The sequence below is a fragment of the Oncorhynchus tshawytscha genome, linkage group LG08 (assembly GCF_018296145.1).
Source record: "Oncorhynchus tshawytscha isolate Ot180627B linkage group LG08, Otsh_v2.0, whole genome shotgun sequence".
In the NCBI taxonomy this organism is placed as follows: domain Eukaryota; kingdom Metazoa; phylum Chordata; class Actinopteri; order Salmoniformes; family Salmonidae; genus Oncorhynchus; species Oncorhynchus tshawytscha.
The window spans coordinates 90,070,703-90,089,709 of NC_056436.1; the positions used below are offsets into that span (position 1 = coordinate 90,070,703).

The 19,007-nt window shown below is 40.6% G+C and overlaps 1 protein-coding gene and 1 long non-coding RNA gene across 3 annotated transcripts; one reads left to right on the forward strand and one right to left on the reverse strand.

The window, feature by feature from the left end:
• Nucleotides 1-3,698: 3,698 nt before the first annotated feature.
• Nucleotides 3,699-14,442, reverse strand: LOC121846965 (cis-aconitate decarboxylase-like). Of its 2 annotated transcripts, XR_006083969.1 has the most exons (7): nt 14,311-14,442; nt 12,783-12,840; nt 11,872-12,059; nt 10,439-10,531; nt 8,161-8,366; nt 4,401-6,177; nt 3,699-4,276 (listed from the first exon to the last, which is right to left on the reverse strand). XR_006083969.1 is itself a non-coding variant. In XM_042326181.1 (6 exons), exons 1-6 carry the CDS (start codon nt 14,326-14,328, stop codon nt 5,232-5,234), a joined length of 1,509 nt encoding a protein of 502 aa, XP_042182115.1. In that variant the 5' UTR covers nt 14,329-14,442; the 3' UTR covers nt 3,699-5,231. The 2 variants fall into 2 exon arrangements, 1 of the variants encoding a protein (XP_042182115.1); XM_042326181.1 differs by having other exon boundaries at nt 3,699-6,177.
• Nucleotides 12,362-18,117, forward strand: LOC112241586. Its single transcript, XR_006083970.1, has 5 exons — nt 12,362-13,551; nt 13,810-14,618; nt 14,763-14,823; nt 16,794-16,971; nt 18,074-18,117. It is a non-coding gene; the product is annotated as an uncharacterized LOC112241586 (long non-coding RNA).
• The last annotated feature ends 890 nt before the right edge of the window (nt 18,118-19,007 follow it).

The following is a 19,007-nucleotide window of genomic DNA, read 5'->3' on the forward strand; positions in this document are numbered from 1 at the left end:
TCTATGTGTTATTATTTATATATATATGTACATAGTATCTATGTGTTATTATTTATATATATATAGTATCTATGTGTTATTATTTATATATATATAGTATCTATGTGTTATTATTTATATATATATAGTATCTATGTGTTATTATTTATATATATATAGTATCTATGTGTTAATATTTATATATATATAGTATCTATGTGTTATTATTTATATATATATATAGTATCTATGTGTTAATATTTAAATATATATATATCTATGTGTTAATATTTATATATATATAGTATCTATATGTTATTATTTATATATATATAGTATCTATGTGTTATTATTTATATATATATACATAGTATCTATGTGTTATTATTTATATATATATAGTATCTATGTGTTATTATTTATATATATAGTATATTATTTATATATATATAGTATCTATGTGTTATTTTATATATATATAGTATCTATGTGTTATTATTTATATATATATAGTATCTATGTGTTAATATTTATATATATATAGTATCTATGTGTTATTATTTATATATATATAGTATCTATGTGTTAATATTTATATATATATAGTATCTATGTGTTATTATTTATATATATATAGTATCTATGTGTTATTATTTATATATATATAGTATCTATGTGTTATTATTTATATATATATAGTATCTATGTGTTAATATTTATATATATATAGTATCTATGTGTTATTATTTATATATATATAGTATCTATGTGTTAATATTTATATATATATAGTATATATATAGTATCGTTATTATTTATATATATATAGTATCTATGTGTTATTATTTATGTATATATAGTATCTATGTGTTATTATTTATATATATATATAGTATCTATGTGTTATTATTTATATATATATAGTATCTATGTGTTATTATTGTATATATATATAGTATCTATGTGTTAATATTTATGTATATATAGTATCTATGTGTTATTATTTATATATATATAGTATCTATGTGTTATTATTTATATATATAGTATCTATGTGTTAATATTTATATATATATATAGTATCTATGTGTTATTATTTATATATATATAGTATCTATGTGTTATATTTATATATATATAGTATCTATGTGTTAATATTTATATATATATAGTATCTATGTGTTATTATTTATATATATATAGTATCTATGTGTTATTATTTATATATATATATATATAGTATCTATGTGTTAATATTTATATATATATAGTATCTATGTGTTATTATTTATATATATATAGTATCTATGTGTTAATATTTATATATATATAGTATATGTTATTATATATATATATATAGTATCTATGTTATTATTGTATATATATATATAGTATCTATGTGTTATTATTTATATATATATAGTATCTATGTGTTATTATTTTATATATATAGTATCTATGTGTTATTATTTATATATATATAGTATCTATGTGTTAATATTTATATATATATAGTATCTATGTGTTATTATTTATATATATATAGTATCTATGTGTTATTATTTATATATATGTATAGTATCTATGTGTTAATATTTATGTATATATAGTATCTATGTGTTATTATTGTATATATATGTACATAGTATCTATGTGTTATTATTGTATATATATGTACATAGTATCTATGCGTTAATATTTATGTATATATAGTATCTATGTGTTATTATTGTATATATATGTACATAGTATCTATGTGTTAATTTGTATGTATATATAGTATCTATGTGTTATTATTGTATATATATGTACATAGTATCTATGTGTTAATATTTATATATATATAGTATCTATGCGTTATTATTTATATATATATAGTATCTATGCGTTATTATTTATATATATATATAGTATCTATGTGTTATTATTGTATATATATGTACATAGTATCTATGTGTTAATATTTATATATATATAGTATCTATGCGTTAATATTTATATATATATAGTATCTATGTGTTATTATTTATATATATATAGTATCTATGCGTTAATATTTATATATATATAGTATCTATGCGTTATTATTTATATATATATAGTATCTATGTGTTATTATTTATATATATATAGTATCTGTGTTATTATTTATATATATATAGTATCTATGTGTTATTATTTATATATATATAGTATCTATGTGTTATTATTTATATATATATAGTATCTATGTGTTATTATTTATATATATATAGTATCTATGTGTTATTATTTTATATATATACATAGTATCTATGTGTTATTATTTATATATATATAGTATCTATGTGTTATTATTTATATATATATAGTATCTATGTGTTAATATTATTATATATATATATAGTATCTATGTGTTTATTTATATATATATAGTATCTATGTGTTATTATTTATATATATATAGTATCTATGTGTTATTATTTATATATATATAGTATCTATGTGTTATTATTTATATATATATATTCTATGTATATATATATATACATAGTATCTATGCGTTAATATTTATATATATATAGTATCTATGTGTTATTATTTATATATATATAGTATCTATGTGTTATTATTGTATATATATTTACATAGTATCTGTGTTAATATTTATATATATATAGTATCTATGTGTTGTTATTGTATATATATTTATATAGTATCTATGCGTTAATATTTATATATATATAGTATCTATGTGTTATTATTTATATATATATATAGTATCTATGCGTTAATATTTATATATATATAGTATCTATGTGTTATTATTGTATATATATATAGTATCTATGTGTTATTATTTATATATATATAGTATCTATGTGTTATTATTTATATATATATAGTATCTATAGTTATTATTTATATATATATAGTATCTATGTGTTATTATTTATATATATATAGTATCTATGTGTTAATATTTATATATATATAGTATCTATGTTATTATTTATATATATGTTATCTATGTGTTTTATATATATATAGTATCTATGTGTTATTATTTATATATATATAGTATCTATGTGTTTATTTATATATATATAGTATCTATGTGTTATTATTTATATATATATAGTATCTATGTGTTATTATTTATATATATATAGTATCTATGTGTTATTATTTATATATATATAGTATCTATGTGTTAATATTTATATATATATAGTATCTATGTGTTATTATTTATATATATATAGTATCTATGTGTTAATATTTATGTATATATAGTATCTATGTGTTAATATTTATATATATATAGTATCTATGCGTTATTATTGTATATATATGTACATAGTATCTATGCGTTAATATTTATATATATATAGTATCTATGTGTTATTATTTATATATATATAGTATCTATGCGTTAATATTTATGTATATATAGTATCTATGTGTTATTATTTATATATATATAGTATCTATGTGTTAATATTTATGTATATATAGTATCTATGCGTTAATATTTATGTATATATAGTATCTATGTGTTATTATTGTATATATATATATATAGTATCTATGTGTTATTATTTATATATATATAGTATCTATGTGTTATTATTTATATATATATAGTATATATGTGTTGTTTTTGTCAGGTAACATTCCCATGTTATTCTTTGCTTCTGTTCTTCTGATTCAGTGAGGTAAATGAGAAGATAAACAGATCAAGGCTATAATTAGTTTAATATAATTATTTAATGAAGATTCAAGTACAGAATCATAATAATATACATGTTTGGTAGAATACAAGACTGTTCAACAAAATAGAAAATAAACTTCATAATAAAATCACATGTACATACACGTCCATCCTTCAAATGAATTGTTGTTATTGTCAACATCCACTCAGACTGTAGAGATACGTTGTCAAGGAAACACAGGGACCCTAATCGGGGTCATAGAAATGGATACAACAAAATATACTGTACTTAATCATTTAGCTTTGATTGTTCATATAATTTAATGTACAGCTAAAGTTAATCACCTGTAGACTCTCCCTCTTCCCTCACATTGGAAGTAGATTCTTCATTTTAACTTAATTTATCTTTGAACAATTTTAAGTGTCTCTTACAACATGATGTTGTAAAATGCAGAAACATCAGCTGGTCAGGAGTTCTGTGACGTGGTGTGTGTGATCCCTGTAGCTCTGTGTGTGATCCTGTAGCTCTCTGTGTGATCCCTCTAGCTCTGTGTGTGACCCCTGTAGCTCTGCGTGTGATCCCTGTAGCTCTGTGTGTGATCCCTGTAGCTCTGTGTGTGATCCTGTAGCTCTGTGTGTGATCCCTGTAGCTCTGTGTGTGATCCCTGTAGTTCTGTGTGTGACCCCTGTAGCTCTGTGTGTGATCCCTGTAGCTCTGTGTGATCACTGTAGCTCTGTGTGTGATCCCTGTAGCTCTTTGTGTGATCCCTGTAGCTCTGTGTGTGATCCCTGTAGCTCTTTGTGTGATCCCTGTAGCTCTGTGTGTGATCCCTGTAGCTCTGTGTGTGATCCCTGTAGCTCTGTGTGTGATCCCTGTAGCTCTGTGTGTGACCCCTGTAGCTCTGCGTGTGATCCCTGTAGCTCTGTGTGTGATCCCTGTAGCTCTGTGTGTGACCCCTGTAGCTCTGTGTATGTTCCCTGTAGCTCTGTGTGTGATCCCTGTAGCTCTGTGTGTGATCCCTGTAGCTCTGTGTGTGATCCCTGTAGCTCTGTGTGTGTGACCCCTGTAGCTCTGTGTGTGATCCCTGTAGCTCTGTGTGTGACCCCTGTAGCTCTGTGTATGTTCCCTGTAGCTCTGTGTGTGATCCCTGTAGCTCTCTGTGTGTGATCCCTGTAGCTCTGTGTGTGATCCCTGTAGCTCTGTGTGTGTGACCACTGTAGCTCTGTGTATGATCCCTGTAGCTCTGTGTGTGATCCCTGTAGCTCTGTGTGTGTGATCCCTGTAGCTCTGCGTGTGATCCCTGTAGCTCTGTGTGTGTGACCACTGTAGCTCTGTGTATGATCCCTGTAGCTCTGTGTGTGATCCCTGTAGCTCTGTGTGTGTGATCCCTGTAGCTCTGTGTGTGTGACCACTGTAGCTCTGTGTGTGTGACCACTGTAGCTCTGTGTATGATCCCTGTAGCTCTGTGTGTGACCCCTGTAGCTCTGTGTGTGACCCCTGTAGCTCTGTGTGTGACCCCTGTAGCTCTGTGTATGATCCCTGTAGCTCTGTGTGTGATCACTGTAGCTGCTCCAGCAGAGGACAGCAGTCCTCCAGTCTGTCTAGTCCCTCTACTGCCTCTATCAGACCCTCCACCTTCTCTCTGGGAAGGACCTCCCCAGCGTTGCTACGGAACTTCTTCCTCAGGCTCTCATTGGTCAAAGGGTTACGCCAGTGACCATAAAAAGTATCACAGCGTCCATTCAGGACGTCCCCGCCCACCAGCGTCACCTGCACCTCGCCGTACATGCGGTCAAAGTTAGCGGGGTTGTCATGGGGATGCTCGACGTGGACACGCCCCAGCAGGGAGTAGAGGTCGGGGCGCTGCAGTGCTTCCTGGGAGAATGAGTCCACGGTGACCTCTCCGTCCAGCAGGGCAGAGCAGGCGTTGAACTGGAAGGAGTGTCTGGCCTCATGCTCCGACTCCGGGAACGGACGATCAATGTACTTGGAGCGGGGAACCCTGAGCAGGATGTCCTGGACCTGACCTACGACCCCTGACCCCTGACCACTCCCCCCTGACCCCTGCTCCCCCAGCAGCAGTTTGTGTACAGCGGCAGCAGCGTCGGCCACCCAGTGCATCCCCAGGTGGGCCGGGAACCTCTTAAACCCTATATCCTGGTTCTCTAGGAGGAACTGCAACCCCTCTTCCTCTGGGGAGGCCAAAGGTTGTGGGGCGTAGTCCTCGTAGAAGGCGCTGAACCCTGCGACCCCGGCGGTGTCATCCAGGACCCTGGGTGAGGCCTCCAGACCTCTAGAGGCCAGTAGAGCCGCCTCAAGCCCCAGCCGCGCTGCGTTGCCGATGTGGAGGGGTTTGGACTGGGTGGCAGCGTTAGCCATGGGGGCTCCTGATAGGCTGGCAGCGATGGCCAGGGCGTGGCTACACTGGGAGTGTTCCAGAGAGAGGAGGCGGGCGCAGGCTGCTGCACTACCCAGAGTACCCACAACAGTAGGGGGGTGGAACCTGGAGGGAGAGGGGGGGGTCAGATGTTAAGGAAGAACAACATTAGGGGGTGGAACCTGGAGGGAGAGGGGGTGGTGGTGGGGGGGAGTTGTTAAGGAAGCACAACACTCCAAGGTTCTGATGTTACCTTCCTCTGGTCTCTGAAGTGTACACTCCAAGGTTCTGATGTTACCTTCCTCCTGTCTCTGAAGTGTACACTCCAAGGTTCTGATGTTACCTTCCTCTGGTCTCTGAAGTGTACACTCCAAGGTTCTGATGTTACCTTCCTCTGGTCTCTAAACTGTACACTCCAAGGTTCTGCTGTTATCTTCCTCTGGTCTCTAAACTGTACACTCCAAGGTTCTGCTGTTACCTTCCTCTGGTCTCTAAACTGTACACTCCAAGGTTCTGCTGTTACCTTCCTCTGGTCTCTAAACTGTACACTCCAAGGTTCTGCTGTTACCTTCCTCCTGTCTCTGAAGTGTACACTCCAAGGTTCTGCTGTTACCTTCCTCCTGTCTCTGAAGTGTACACTCCAAGGTTCTGATGTTACCTTCCTCTGGTCTCTGAAGTGTACACTCCAAGGTTCTGATGTTACCTTCCTCTGGTCTCTGAAGTGTACACTCCAAGGTTCTGATGTTACCTTCCTCTGGTCTCTAAAGTGTACACTCCAAGGTTCTGCTGTTACCTTCCTACTGTCTCTTGTGACGGCCCTGAATTATTCTGAACCGTCTCAGTGCAGCTCCTTCCAATAGGGCGCTTTCCCTTTAATTCCCAATTAAATAGCCAGCATCAGCTGCGCAAAAGTGGGTTGTGATGGAGACGTGAATGAGGATGTGTTCAACCCTCAGTGCCGAAGCTTCTCTATTCCGTTGTTTTGTTGCCGTTAAACGTGTGTTTTGTAGCCTAAGAGAGTTTACCCAGGATCGGATCCACTCTTTGCGTCCGTGGACCACACCTCTCCGTTCTTCGTGGCCTTTCTCCGCTGGAGATCTATTGGCGGATTGGATTGTCTGACTGACCGACTGACTACCACCTTTTTGTATACGGTATTTCATTTGTTTTGATGTGATGTATACTGTGATTTATGTAGTTAGTTGTAGTTGAGGACTTAGTAAGAGTTGATACGCTTTAAAGTTCTGTGGTAAAATAATTGTTATATTGATTGTTTGTTTAATACTGGGTTTACGCTACACGGAATGAACGGACAAACATTGCGTGACAAAAGTCACTTGAGTTCACTGAACTCCTTTACCGGGCTGGACTCTTTTTAGGCCCGAGGTACAGGACATTTCTGGAGGAACCAGAACTCATTGTGATATTATTATATGTGTGTAATCATTGATGTTGCTAATACAACCCACGCAAAAGAATATAGTTGTTTTTGAAGTTCTTTCCAATGTTTTAAGGGTTTATGAAAAGTTTATTTCCATGCTGACTTTTACATAAGTCCTTTGTATTGGTGTAGACTTGACGGACCAGATGGGACTCATTCCCACCCAAACTAAAAGGAGAAACCAATGTTTTCTCTGGTAGGCACAACCTACCTGGCACCCCTATAAATAATACCCTCAAGTCAAAACCGTTACACTCTGAAGTGTACATTCCAAGGTTCTGATGTTACCTTCCTCTGGTCTCTGAAGTGTACACTCCAAGGTTCTGATGTTACCTTCCTCTGGTCTCTGATGTGTACACTCCAAGGTTCTGATGTTACCTTCCTCTGGTCTCTGATGTGTACACTCCAAGGTTCTGATGTTACCTTCCTCTGGTCTCTGAAGTGTACACTCCAAGGTTCTGATGTTACCGATCTCACCTCTTGGGGATGTTGTGGGTTAGTGTCAGGGTTAGGTTTAGGGGTCAGGGGTCAGGGTCCTTACCTCTTGGGGATGTGGTGGGTTAGTGTCAGGGTTAGGGGTCAGGGGTCAGAGTCCTTACCTCTTGGGGATGTGGTGGGTTAGTGTCAGGGTTAGGTTTAGGTTAGGGGTCAGGGGTCAGAGTCCTTACCTCTTGGGGATGTTGTGAGCCTCGTTGGAGAATCTCATCAGTCGTCCCTGGATCTCTATACCCACATTGAACGCAAGCAGGAAGTCCCGCCCACTAGGCTTGCTGTTACTGGGCAGCATATCGCTGACCGCCAGCAGGGCAGGAAGGACTGCCCCTGACGGGTGAGTGGCAGGGTGCCAGGTGTCATCAAAGTCCATGGAGTGGGCCTGGAGAACAGACACACAACAAACACAGTTAGCCTGAATAACAAACACAGTTCGCCTGGAGAACAGACACAGTTAGCCTGGAGAACAGACACAGTTAGCCTGGAGAACAGACACAGTTAGCCTGGAGAACAGACACAGTTAGCCTGGACAACAGACACAGTGATCCTGGACAACAGACACAGTGATCCTGGACAACAGAACCAGAATAAAGACACCTGTTATTAACAGACTCAGTGGTTGATGGTAAATGTGTCATCACTAATCCAAGGAAGACAGCTGGTTAACCACACCAGACAGTAAACAGTCAGAGAGTTATCTGGTGTAATAATTGGCAGAGTGACTGTGTAGTGACTGTAGAGACCGAGGAATATAATAACAGTAGCAGGTCTGTCAGAGTGACTGTGTAGTGACCCAGGAATATAGTAACGGTAGCAGGTCTGTCAGAATGACTGTGTAGTGACTGTAGTGACCCAGGAATATAGTAACGGTAGCAGGTCTGTCAGAATGACTGTGTAGTGACTGTAGAGACCCAGGAATATAATAACGGTAGCAGGTCTGTCAGAATGACTGTGTAGTGACTGTAGAGACCCAGGAATATAATAACAGTAGCAGGTCTGTCAGAATGACTGTGTAGTGACTGTAGAGACCCAGGAATATAATAACGGTAGCAGGTCTGTCAGAATGACTGTGTAGTGACTGTAGAGACCCAGCAATATAATAACGGTAGCAGGTCTGTCAGAATGACTGTGTAGTGACTGTAGAGACCCAGGAATATAATAACTGTAGCAGGTCTGTCAGAGTGACTGTGTAGTGACTGTAGAGACCGAGGAATATAATAACAGTAGCAGGTCTGTCAGAGTGACTGTGTAGTGACCCAGGAATATAGTAACGGTAGCAGGTCTGTCAGAATGACTGTGTAGTGACTGTAGTGACCCAGGAATATAGTAACGGTAGCAGGTCTGTCAGAATGACTGTGTAGTGACTGTAGAGACCCAGGAATATAATAACGGTAGCAGGTCTGTCAGAATGACTGTGTAGTGACTGTAGAGACCCAGGAATATAATAACAGTAGCAGGTCTGTCAGAATGACTGTGTAGTGACTGTAGAGACCCAGGAATATAATAACGGTAGCAGGTCTGTCAGAATGACTGTGTAGTGACTGTAGAGACCCAGGAATATAATAACGGTAGCAGGTCTGTCAGAATGACTGTGTAGTGACTGTAGAGACCCAGGAATATAATAACTGTAGCAGGTCTGTCAGAGTGACTGTGTAGTGACTGTAGAGACCCAGGAATATAATAACAGTAGCAGGTCTGTCAGAGTGACTGTGTAGTGACTGTAAAGTCATGAATATCTCTTTATGTATCCCACAGAGAGAGGCTCTAAGTTAAGCATGTTATTGGGCACAGAGGGCAGATTGTTGTAACAACAAGGATGTTCACTCAGCATGTACTTCAGCCAGTCCACTCTGCTGGACTCCACCCTATTGACATATCCAGCTTGTTTTGGACATCAGGACTCTAATATCTGTTCTAGTTCTGTTTTAGTTCTGAGCTCTGCCAAGGGTGGAGCTAAATGATCTTACCATGACAAGATGACGATCTGCCTGTCAGCTCTCTGATATTTTTACCTCTCTGCCGTCTGTGTCTGTCTGTCTCTAACGCTCAGACAGAGCAGGGAAACCCTGGAGAGGTGAGGTGAGGCCAGCGTTTTCATGGCTGGCTGCTGTGTGCATTATCACCATCCTTACCGTCTGGCTGAAGTACTGCCATGGCATTAGAGCACTGTACCCTTATGGTTAATGTTCAACCTGACCTATATCCTCATTGTTTCAGATATTATCATTTATATTTTGTGTTAAAATGAAGAAAATTAGATGTGCCTCATTTGCGTAAGTGCATTCGGAAAGTATTCAGGCCCCTTGACCTTTTTCCACATAAATATATCTACTCACTGTGTCTGTTCAGATCTAGTGTAAATATATCTACTCAACGTGTGTCTGTTCAGATCTAGTGTAAATATATCTACTCAACATGTGTCTGTTCAGATCTAGTGTAAATATGTCTACTCACAGCCACTCCGTTGACGAAGGCAGCCAGGGTTGGGGAGAGTCTGGTTCCTCTGCGTCCGTACACACTGCTGATGTCATCAGGACCGTACATGTGCTGCAGAGACAGTAGGGGGGCGTTAGGCAGACAGACAGACAGACAGACAGACAGACAGACAGACAGACAGACAGTAGGGGAGCGTTAGGCAGACAGACAGACAGACAGACAGACAGACAGAGGATAATCAGTAGGGGGGCGTTAGGCGTTAGAGAGACAGACAGACAGACAGAGGATAATCAGTAGGGGGGTGTGAGAGAGAAAGACAGACAATCAGACAGACAGAGGATAAACAGTAGGGGGCGTTAGACAGACAGACAGAGGATAGACAGTAGGGGGGCATTAGAGAGACAGACAGACAATCAGACAGACAATCAGACAGACAGGCAGACAGACAGAGGATAAACAGTAGGGGGTGTTAGAGAGAGACAGACAGACAGAGGATAGACAGTAGGGGGCATTAGAGAGACAGACAGACAGAGGATAGACAGTAGGGGGCAGGAGAGAGAGACAGACAGACAGACAGACAGACAGAGGATAGACAGTAGGGGGCATTAGAGAGACAGACAGGCAGACCGACAGACAGACAGGCAGACCGACAGACAGACAGAGAATAAACAGTAGGGGGCATTAGACAGACCGACAGACAGGATAAACAGGAGGGGGGGCGTGAAGAGAGACAGACAGACAGAGGATAGACAATAGGGGGTGTTAGAGAGACAGACAGACAGAGGATAGACAGTAGGGGGCATTAGAGAGACAGACAGACAGACAGAGGATAGACAGTAGGGGGGCATTAGGAGAGACAGACAGGCAGACCGACAGACAGACAGGCAGACCGACAGACAGACAGAGAATAAACAGTAGGGGGCATTAGACAGACCGACAGACAGGATAAACAGGAGAGGGGGCGTGAAGAGAGACAGACAGACAGAGGATAGACAATAGGGGGTGTTAGAGAGACAGACAGACAGAGGATAGACAGTAGGGGGCATTAGAGAGACAGACAGACAGACAGAGGATAGACAGTAGGGGCATTAGAGAGACAGACAGACAGACAGAGGATAGACAGTAGGGGGCGTTAGAGAGACCGACAGACAGGATAAACAGTGGGGGGCGTGAAGAGAGACAGACAGACAGACAGGCAGACAGAGGATAGACAGTAGGGGGCATTAGAGAGACAGGCAGACAGAGGATAGACAGTAGGGGGCATTAGAGAGACAGGCAGACAGAGGATAGACAGTAGGGGGCATTAGAGAGACAGACAGACAGAGGATAGACAGTAGGGGGTGTTAGAGAGACAGACAGACAATCTGACAGGCATACAGACAGACAGAGGATAGACAGTAACATTAAACATTCTAACCAATGGACAATAAAGTTGTCTTCTGTTCTCTCACCTGACAGTGTTGCAGGGCCAGCTGGAAGACATGTGTGGTGCTGCCCAGTAGTCCCACTCCGATGGAGTCTAGGACCATCCTCTTACTGCGGTGGAGCACGGTGGGGGTCAGCTGGTGGGGCTGGACACCCTGGATGAACCTGCCAAAACTGTCTGTCACACTGTCCTCTGAGGCTGGATGATCTACCACTGGAGGGTGAAGGGGAGGAGGAGGAGGAGGGAGGAGGAGAGAGAGGAGGAGCAGGAGATGAGGACTGAGAGGGGAAGAGGAGGAGGAGGAGCAGGAGAGGAGGATGCCAGAGAGAAGAGGAGGTGGGAGGGAGGAGAGGGGTGAGAGAGGGGGAGGAGGAGGAGGACAGGGAGGAGGAGGAGGAGGAGAGAAGGAGAGAGGGTAGGAGGAGGAGCCAGAGGACTGAGGAGAGGAGGATAGGAGGAGGAGAGAAGAGGATGAGAGGAGAGGAGGAGGAGAGGAGAGGAGGAGGAGGAGAGGAGGAGGAGAGGAGGAGGAGTGGTGGATAGGAGAGGGGTTGAAGAGGAGATGGGAGAAGAAGAGAGACGAGGAAAAAAGTCAGGAATGTTTTAAACCTCCCCAGTGTCTGAACTGATACAAGAGGAGAGGTTGGTATAGAACCAACACAGCCTGTATCTAGGAAGGTCTATATAGCCTAGTTCTACGTTAGTATAGAGCCGACCAACAGCCTTTATATATATATATATAATTGTCAGAGCTCAGCTTCCTCATATCCCAATGGGCGTGTTTGTCTACGAGGCTGATATTGGGATAAAGTACAGTCCTAACAGGATGAGAGACAACAGACAGCCTAGTGGAAACACTGAGGACAGAAGAAGCTTCGTGTGTGTGTGTGTGTGTGTGTGTGTGTGTGTGAGAGATCAAGCTGAGCTGTTACTGACCATCCAGGGCTGACTGGTGGAGTCGTCTCAGCGTAACAGACGCAGGTCTGAAGGATCTCTGAGAGACACAGACAGAAAACAGCATAATATCAAACCACAGCTTGCTGTTGCATATGAGTTACTGAATGACAGGTTCACAGTGTGAATCAAAACATGAAACATTGATGTAGGCTCTCTTCCTTGGTTACTAAGGCACAATACTATGCCAGATACTGAGCCAGAGGGTAACAATACTATGCCAGATACTGAGCCAGAGGGTAACAATACTATGCCAGATACTGAGCCAGAGGGTAACAATACTATGCCAGATACTGAGCCAGAGGGTAACAATACTCTGCCAGATACTGAGCCAGAAACATGGTAGCAGACCAACATGGCTCAACATGCCACAGACAGGTTTCTAGGTCTCTAACCTCTAACCTCTAACCTCTACGAATGTACTGACAGGTTTCTAGTTATCTAACCTCTAACCTGTAACCTCTACGAATGTACTGACAGGTTTCTAGTTATCTAACCTCTAACCTCTAACCTCTACTAATGTACTGACAGGTTTCTAGGTCTCTAAACTCTAACCTCTACTAATGTACTGACAGGTTTCTAGTTATCTAACCCCTAACCTCTACTAATGTACTGACAGGTTTCTAGTTATCTAACCCCTAACCTCTACTAATGTACTGACAGGTTTCTAGTTATCTAACCCCTAACCTCTACAAATGTACAGACAGGTTTCTAGGTCTCTAACCTCTAACCTCTACTAATGTACTGACAGGTTTCTAGTTCCCTAACCTCTACTAATGTACTGACAGGTTTCTAGAGTCTCTAACCTCTAACCTCTACTAATGTACTGACAGGTTTCTAGTTCTCTAACCTCTAACCTCTACTATTGTACAGACATGTTTCTAGTTATCTAACACCTAAACTCTACCAATATACTGACAGGTTTCTAGGTCTCTAACCTCTAACCTCTACTAATGTACTGACAGGTTTCTAGGTCTCTAACCTCTAACCTCTACTAATGTACTGACAGGTTTCTAGTTATCTAACCCCTAACCTCTACTAATGTACAGACAGGTTTCTAGGTCTCTAACCTCTAACCTCTACTAATGTACTGACAGGTTTCTAGGTCTCTAACCTCTAACCTCTAACCTCTACTAATGTACTGACAGGTTTCTAGGTCTCTAACCTCTAACCTCTAACCTCTACTAATGTACTGACAGGTTTCTAGGTCTCTAACCTCTAACCTCTACTAATGTACTGACAGGTTTCTAGGTCTCTAACCTCTAACCTCTACTAATGTACTGACGGGTTTCTAGTTATCTAACCCCTAACCTCTACTAATGTACAGACAGGTTTCTAGGTCTCTAACCTCTAACCTCTACTAATGTACAGACAGGTTTCTAGGTCTCTAACACAATGAGGCAGTTGAACAGAAAGAGACCTATACATTTCAAACTAAATAATTTAATATAAGTCTCATATACTGTAGGTCATGCCTGGTGACCATATTGACTACATGACTGAGTCTTACCTGTACTTTGGAGAGCATGTCTGTCTGTCTGTCTGTTTTTGATCTCTTCTCTCTGTTTCTCCTCTCTCTGCTTTGTCGGCGTGGGATCGATGGATGGGTGGATGATGTAGCGTAGGTAGGGAGGATGCAGGTTGTCTCTCAGGTGAGCTCTGCCTGTCTTATATACTGCAGAATGGACAAAAGGTCTGAACTGATAGACAACAGGGAGAGGGCAGGAACTTCCAAAACACCACCTCTACTCCAATCACAAGCTGAGATTTTTCCTCCTCATCATCATCATCATCAGAAGGAAGTAATTGACTTCTTAGGTAAGGTATGATGTCACCACTCAAGGGTGGGACCAGGGGAACTCCAGAAACTCCTCCCACCCTGAAGACAGGATATTTCTGGTGATAAACATCAACATTCCTCCAGAGCATCAGATTAACAGCCTTTCTCTCTCTCCGTCCCAGCATCACCTCTTCTCTCTCTCAGCCTGACAATCATCATTATCACCATCTTAACCACTGCCAGGTAAAAACTCTGTCTTACTTGTCACTGAATAATCTGTCCATCTCTTCCCTCTGTAAATGCACTGTATAGGCTAGTTTCAGATCAAACAATATATTATATTAAAACATTCATGGCACGATTAGAAATAACATGTATTTGATGTAAATATGAATGTTAAAGAAAGTTAAAAACAACTTTTAGCACCGTGGAGAAGTTGTCTGACAAGTTAGCAGAGACTCAGTGGAGAAATGGTAAAATGGTGAGAGAGAGAGATGAGGACAGGAGAGCAGAGTGGAGAGTGGAGAGTGGAGAGTGGAGAGTGGAGAGTGGAGAGTGGAGAGTGGAGAGTGGAGAGTGGAGAGTGGAGAGTGGGAGCGAGTGTGAGTGAGAGAGAGAAAGAGAGAGGTCTGATATTAGTAGAAGACCTCTACTAAACTAAAAACAGTCCTCAACTTAATAATATACTTGATGTTTGACAGTCTAACAGATATACAGTATGACAGTTTACGGATATACAGTATGACAGTTTACGGATATACAGTATGACAGTCTAACAGATATACAGTATGACAGTCTAACAGATATACAGTATGACAGTTTACGGATATACAGTATGACAGTCTAACAGATATACAGTATGACAGTCTAACAGATATACAGTATGACAGTCTAACAGATATACAGTATGACAGTCTAACAGATATACAGTATGACAGTCTAACAGATATACAGTATGACAGTCTAACAGATATACAGTATGACAGTCTAACAGATATACAGTATGACAGGTTAACAGATATACAGTATGACAGTCTAACAGATATACAGTATGACAGTCTAACAGATATACAGTATGACAGTCTAACAGATATACAGTATGACAGTCTAACAGATATACAGTATGACAGTCTAACAGATATACAGTATGACAGTCTAACAGATATACAGTATGACAGGTTAACAGATATACAGAATGACAGTCTAACAGATATTCTGTTATAATTCCTAAATGTTTTCTCATAATAAGTGTAGTTTGCTGTGTTCCATCTAGAGGGAGCTGTGATCTTTATGTTCACTGATAAATAACATGAAGTATTGAGTTAAATCTGGCCTGCTTCGTATCCAGGAAGTCTGTCAGACTAGGACTGCTGAGATAGGATCAGTTAACATGAAGAATATCTGTCTGTCTGTCTGTCTGTCTGTCTGTCTGTCTGTCTGTCTGTCTGTCTGTCTGTCTGTCTGTCTGTCTGTCTGTCTGTCTGTCTGTCTGTCTGTCTGTCTGTCTGTCTGTCTGTCTGTCTGTCTGTCTGTCTGTCTGTCTGTCTGTCTGTCTGTCTAACAGATATTCTGTTATAATCTGTCTGTCTGTCTGTCTCTAATGCCTGTGTAGTGCTGTCTGTCTGTCTGTCTGTCTTTCTAATGCCCACCTACTGTCTATCCTCTGTCTGTCTGTCTGTCTGTCTGTCTGTCGAGGATGTGTCATCTCTCCAGTCAACAAAACATTTATCCTTCTTGATGGCCTGGCTCGGTGATATCATCAGCTCTCCAAATATATCTTCAGGTTTATTATCCAAAACACATTTATACCAGAAACACATTTATACTTTACTTCCATTCCACAGGATATAGAAAAGAGCAAATATTAGGTTTAAGTGTATAGCTAGAGGAAGGCTTAGCTAGTCTCAGCCCTGGGTTGGAGGAGCTTGTTGACAGACAGACAAGCCAACCACACCAGCTAGGCTGCATCCTACATGGCCCCCTCCTCCCTATATACTATAGTGCACTACCTTTGACCAGGTTCCCCATAGGAAAGAGGGAGCCAAGGGGGGCTCAGTCTACAACCTTGTGGTTAAACATTTGACCTAAGGCTGGAATAAAAGCCTACTGAATAACGTCTATTTGTATCATTCAGCCGTCTCTCTCACTCTTTCTTTATTTTCCAGTTGTCTCTCTCATGTTGACATGATATTAGGATCTTCTCTGTTTTACAGCTGTAGCTAAACCACTGCGCCATGGCAACCTTGGATGGTTTTCCCGCCAGTTTCTATGGGGAGCCGGGGGTGTTGGGTATGTTGGCCAATGGGATCAGTGCGTTCCTGGTTCTACTGCAGAACTTCAACACAGCTAGAACCGGAGTATCTGCCGAGGGGGTGGAGAACATTCTGGCAGGTACGCTAATCAATCCATCCATCACGATCGCTTTCACAATGACTTTCACAATGACTAACCCTACTCTTTTCCCTGTTCACAATGACTAACCCTACTCTTTTCCCTGTTCACAATGACTAACCCTACTTTTCTTTTCCCTGTTCACAATGACTAACCCTACTCTTTTTTTCCCTGTTCACAATGACTAACCCTACTCTTTTCCCTGTTCACAATGACTAACCCTACTCTTTTCCCTGTTCACAATGACTAACCCTACTCTTTTCCCTGTTCACAATGACTAACCCTACTCTTTTCCCTGTTCACAATGACTAACCCTACTCTTTTCCCTGTTCACAATGACTAACCCTACTCTTTTCCCTGTTCACAATGACTAACCCTACTCTTTTCCCTGTTCACAATGACTAACCCTACTCTTTTCCCTGTTCACAATGACTAACCCTACTCTTTTCCCTGTTCCCACAATGACTAACCTTACTCTTTTCCCTGTTCACAATGACTAACTCTTTTCCCCCTGACTCTTTTCCCTGTTCACAATGACTAACCCTACTCTTTTCCCTGTTCACAATGACTAACCCTACTCTTTTCCCTGTTCACAATGACTAACCCTACTCTTTCTTTTCCTGTTCCTGACTAACCCTACTCTTTTCCCTGTTCACAATGACTAACCCTACTCTTTTCCCTGTTCTTTTCCTGTTCACAATGACTAACCCTACTCTTTTCCCTGTTCACAATGACTAACCCTACTCTTTTCCCTGTTCACAATGACTAACCCTCTTTTCCCTGTTCACAATGACTAACCCTACTCTTTTCCCTGTTCACAATGACTAACCCTACTCTTTTCCCTGTTCACAATGACTAACCCTACTCTTTTCCCTGTTCACAATGACTAACCCTACTCTTTTCCCTGTTCACAATGACTAACCCTACTCTTTTCCCTGTTCACAATGACTAACCCTACTCTTTTCCCTGTTCTTGATGTGTTGTTTCAGGTGTTGTTCATCATCACTGTGTTGTGTTTCAGGTGTTGTTCATCATCATTGTGTTGTGTTTCAGGTGTTGTTCATTCATTGTGTTGTTTCAGGTGTTGTTCATCTCCTGTCAGGTGTTCATCTCATCCTGATAGGTGGAGTGTGTCAGCTGATTACGACCACCTGAGTGGCACCGCCTTCATTGGCTATGCAGCTCTCTGGGGCAGCTATGGTGCCACACGCATCTTCCTGGGTGCATCCCAACCAATCACAACTAACCTGACCATGTCACATGACCTGATGAGTAACACGACCCCGCTCACTGCCCTCACGACCAACCTATCCCTGTCGGCTGAACTCTGGAACAGCACCTCGCAGAGTCCTGATTGGCTGTCTCTCCTGCTCATCCCCCAGTCTGCCATCGCAGGATTGGTCCCCTACATCCTTCTATCCTTCCTATTGGCCTTCTGCTCTGCCACGGTAAACGTCATCATGCCCTTCGTGTTCGGTGCCATCACGCTTACCCTGCTGTTTGAGGCTGTGGCAGTGGGCGTGTCCTCGGCCTGGCCACTGGTCGTCTCTGGCATTCTAGAACTCCTCATCCTCCTTTTCGCCGTGTACGGCAGCGCCGCCCTGTTGGTGAAAGGTCTGGCGCAGCGCTATGTCCTCAAGGGGTTTGGCACGCCCCTGTTCAATGTGCTCCTGCTGGGGACCAACAGCCCTGCGGCCAGCGCCCAGAGCCTGGGGCAGGAGAAGAAGAAGAACACCAAGTACGCTGAACCTCAGGCGCTCTTCTTCTTCTGTGACACGGTGTCTCCCTTCATCATGTTGTTCTACAGCTTTGGATACGTCACGTCCTTCTCCCTGGGTGCTGTGTGGGTCTCCATCATCTCTGCTGCTCAACTCCTCTCTAGCTACTACGCTCACCTGCGGCAAGATGGCTACCTGGTCACCAAGGCCGGCCTGCATGCCACCTACTGGCTTACCAAGGCGTGGGAGGAGTTTGTGTTGTCGGCTGTGATCGTGTCGGAGCCGGAGAGAGAGGTGGCTACTGGGAGACAGGCGATG

What these genes read in the sequence shown, in the direction of transcription:
- LOC121846965 (XM_042326181.1), bottom strand. An exon ending in CCACCAGTCAGCCCTGGATG is followed by an intron (nt 12,060 to 12,782) that starts GTCAGTAACAGC and finishes TTCACCCTCCAG; the next exon opens with TGGTAGATCATCCAGCCTCA. An exon ending in TGGCCCTGCAACACTGTCAG is followed by an intron (nt 10,532 to 11,871) that starts GTGAGAGAACAG and finishes CTGTCTCTGCAG; the next exon opens with CACATGTACGGTCCTGATGA.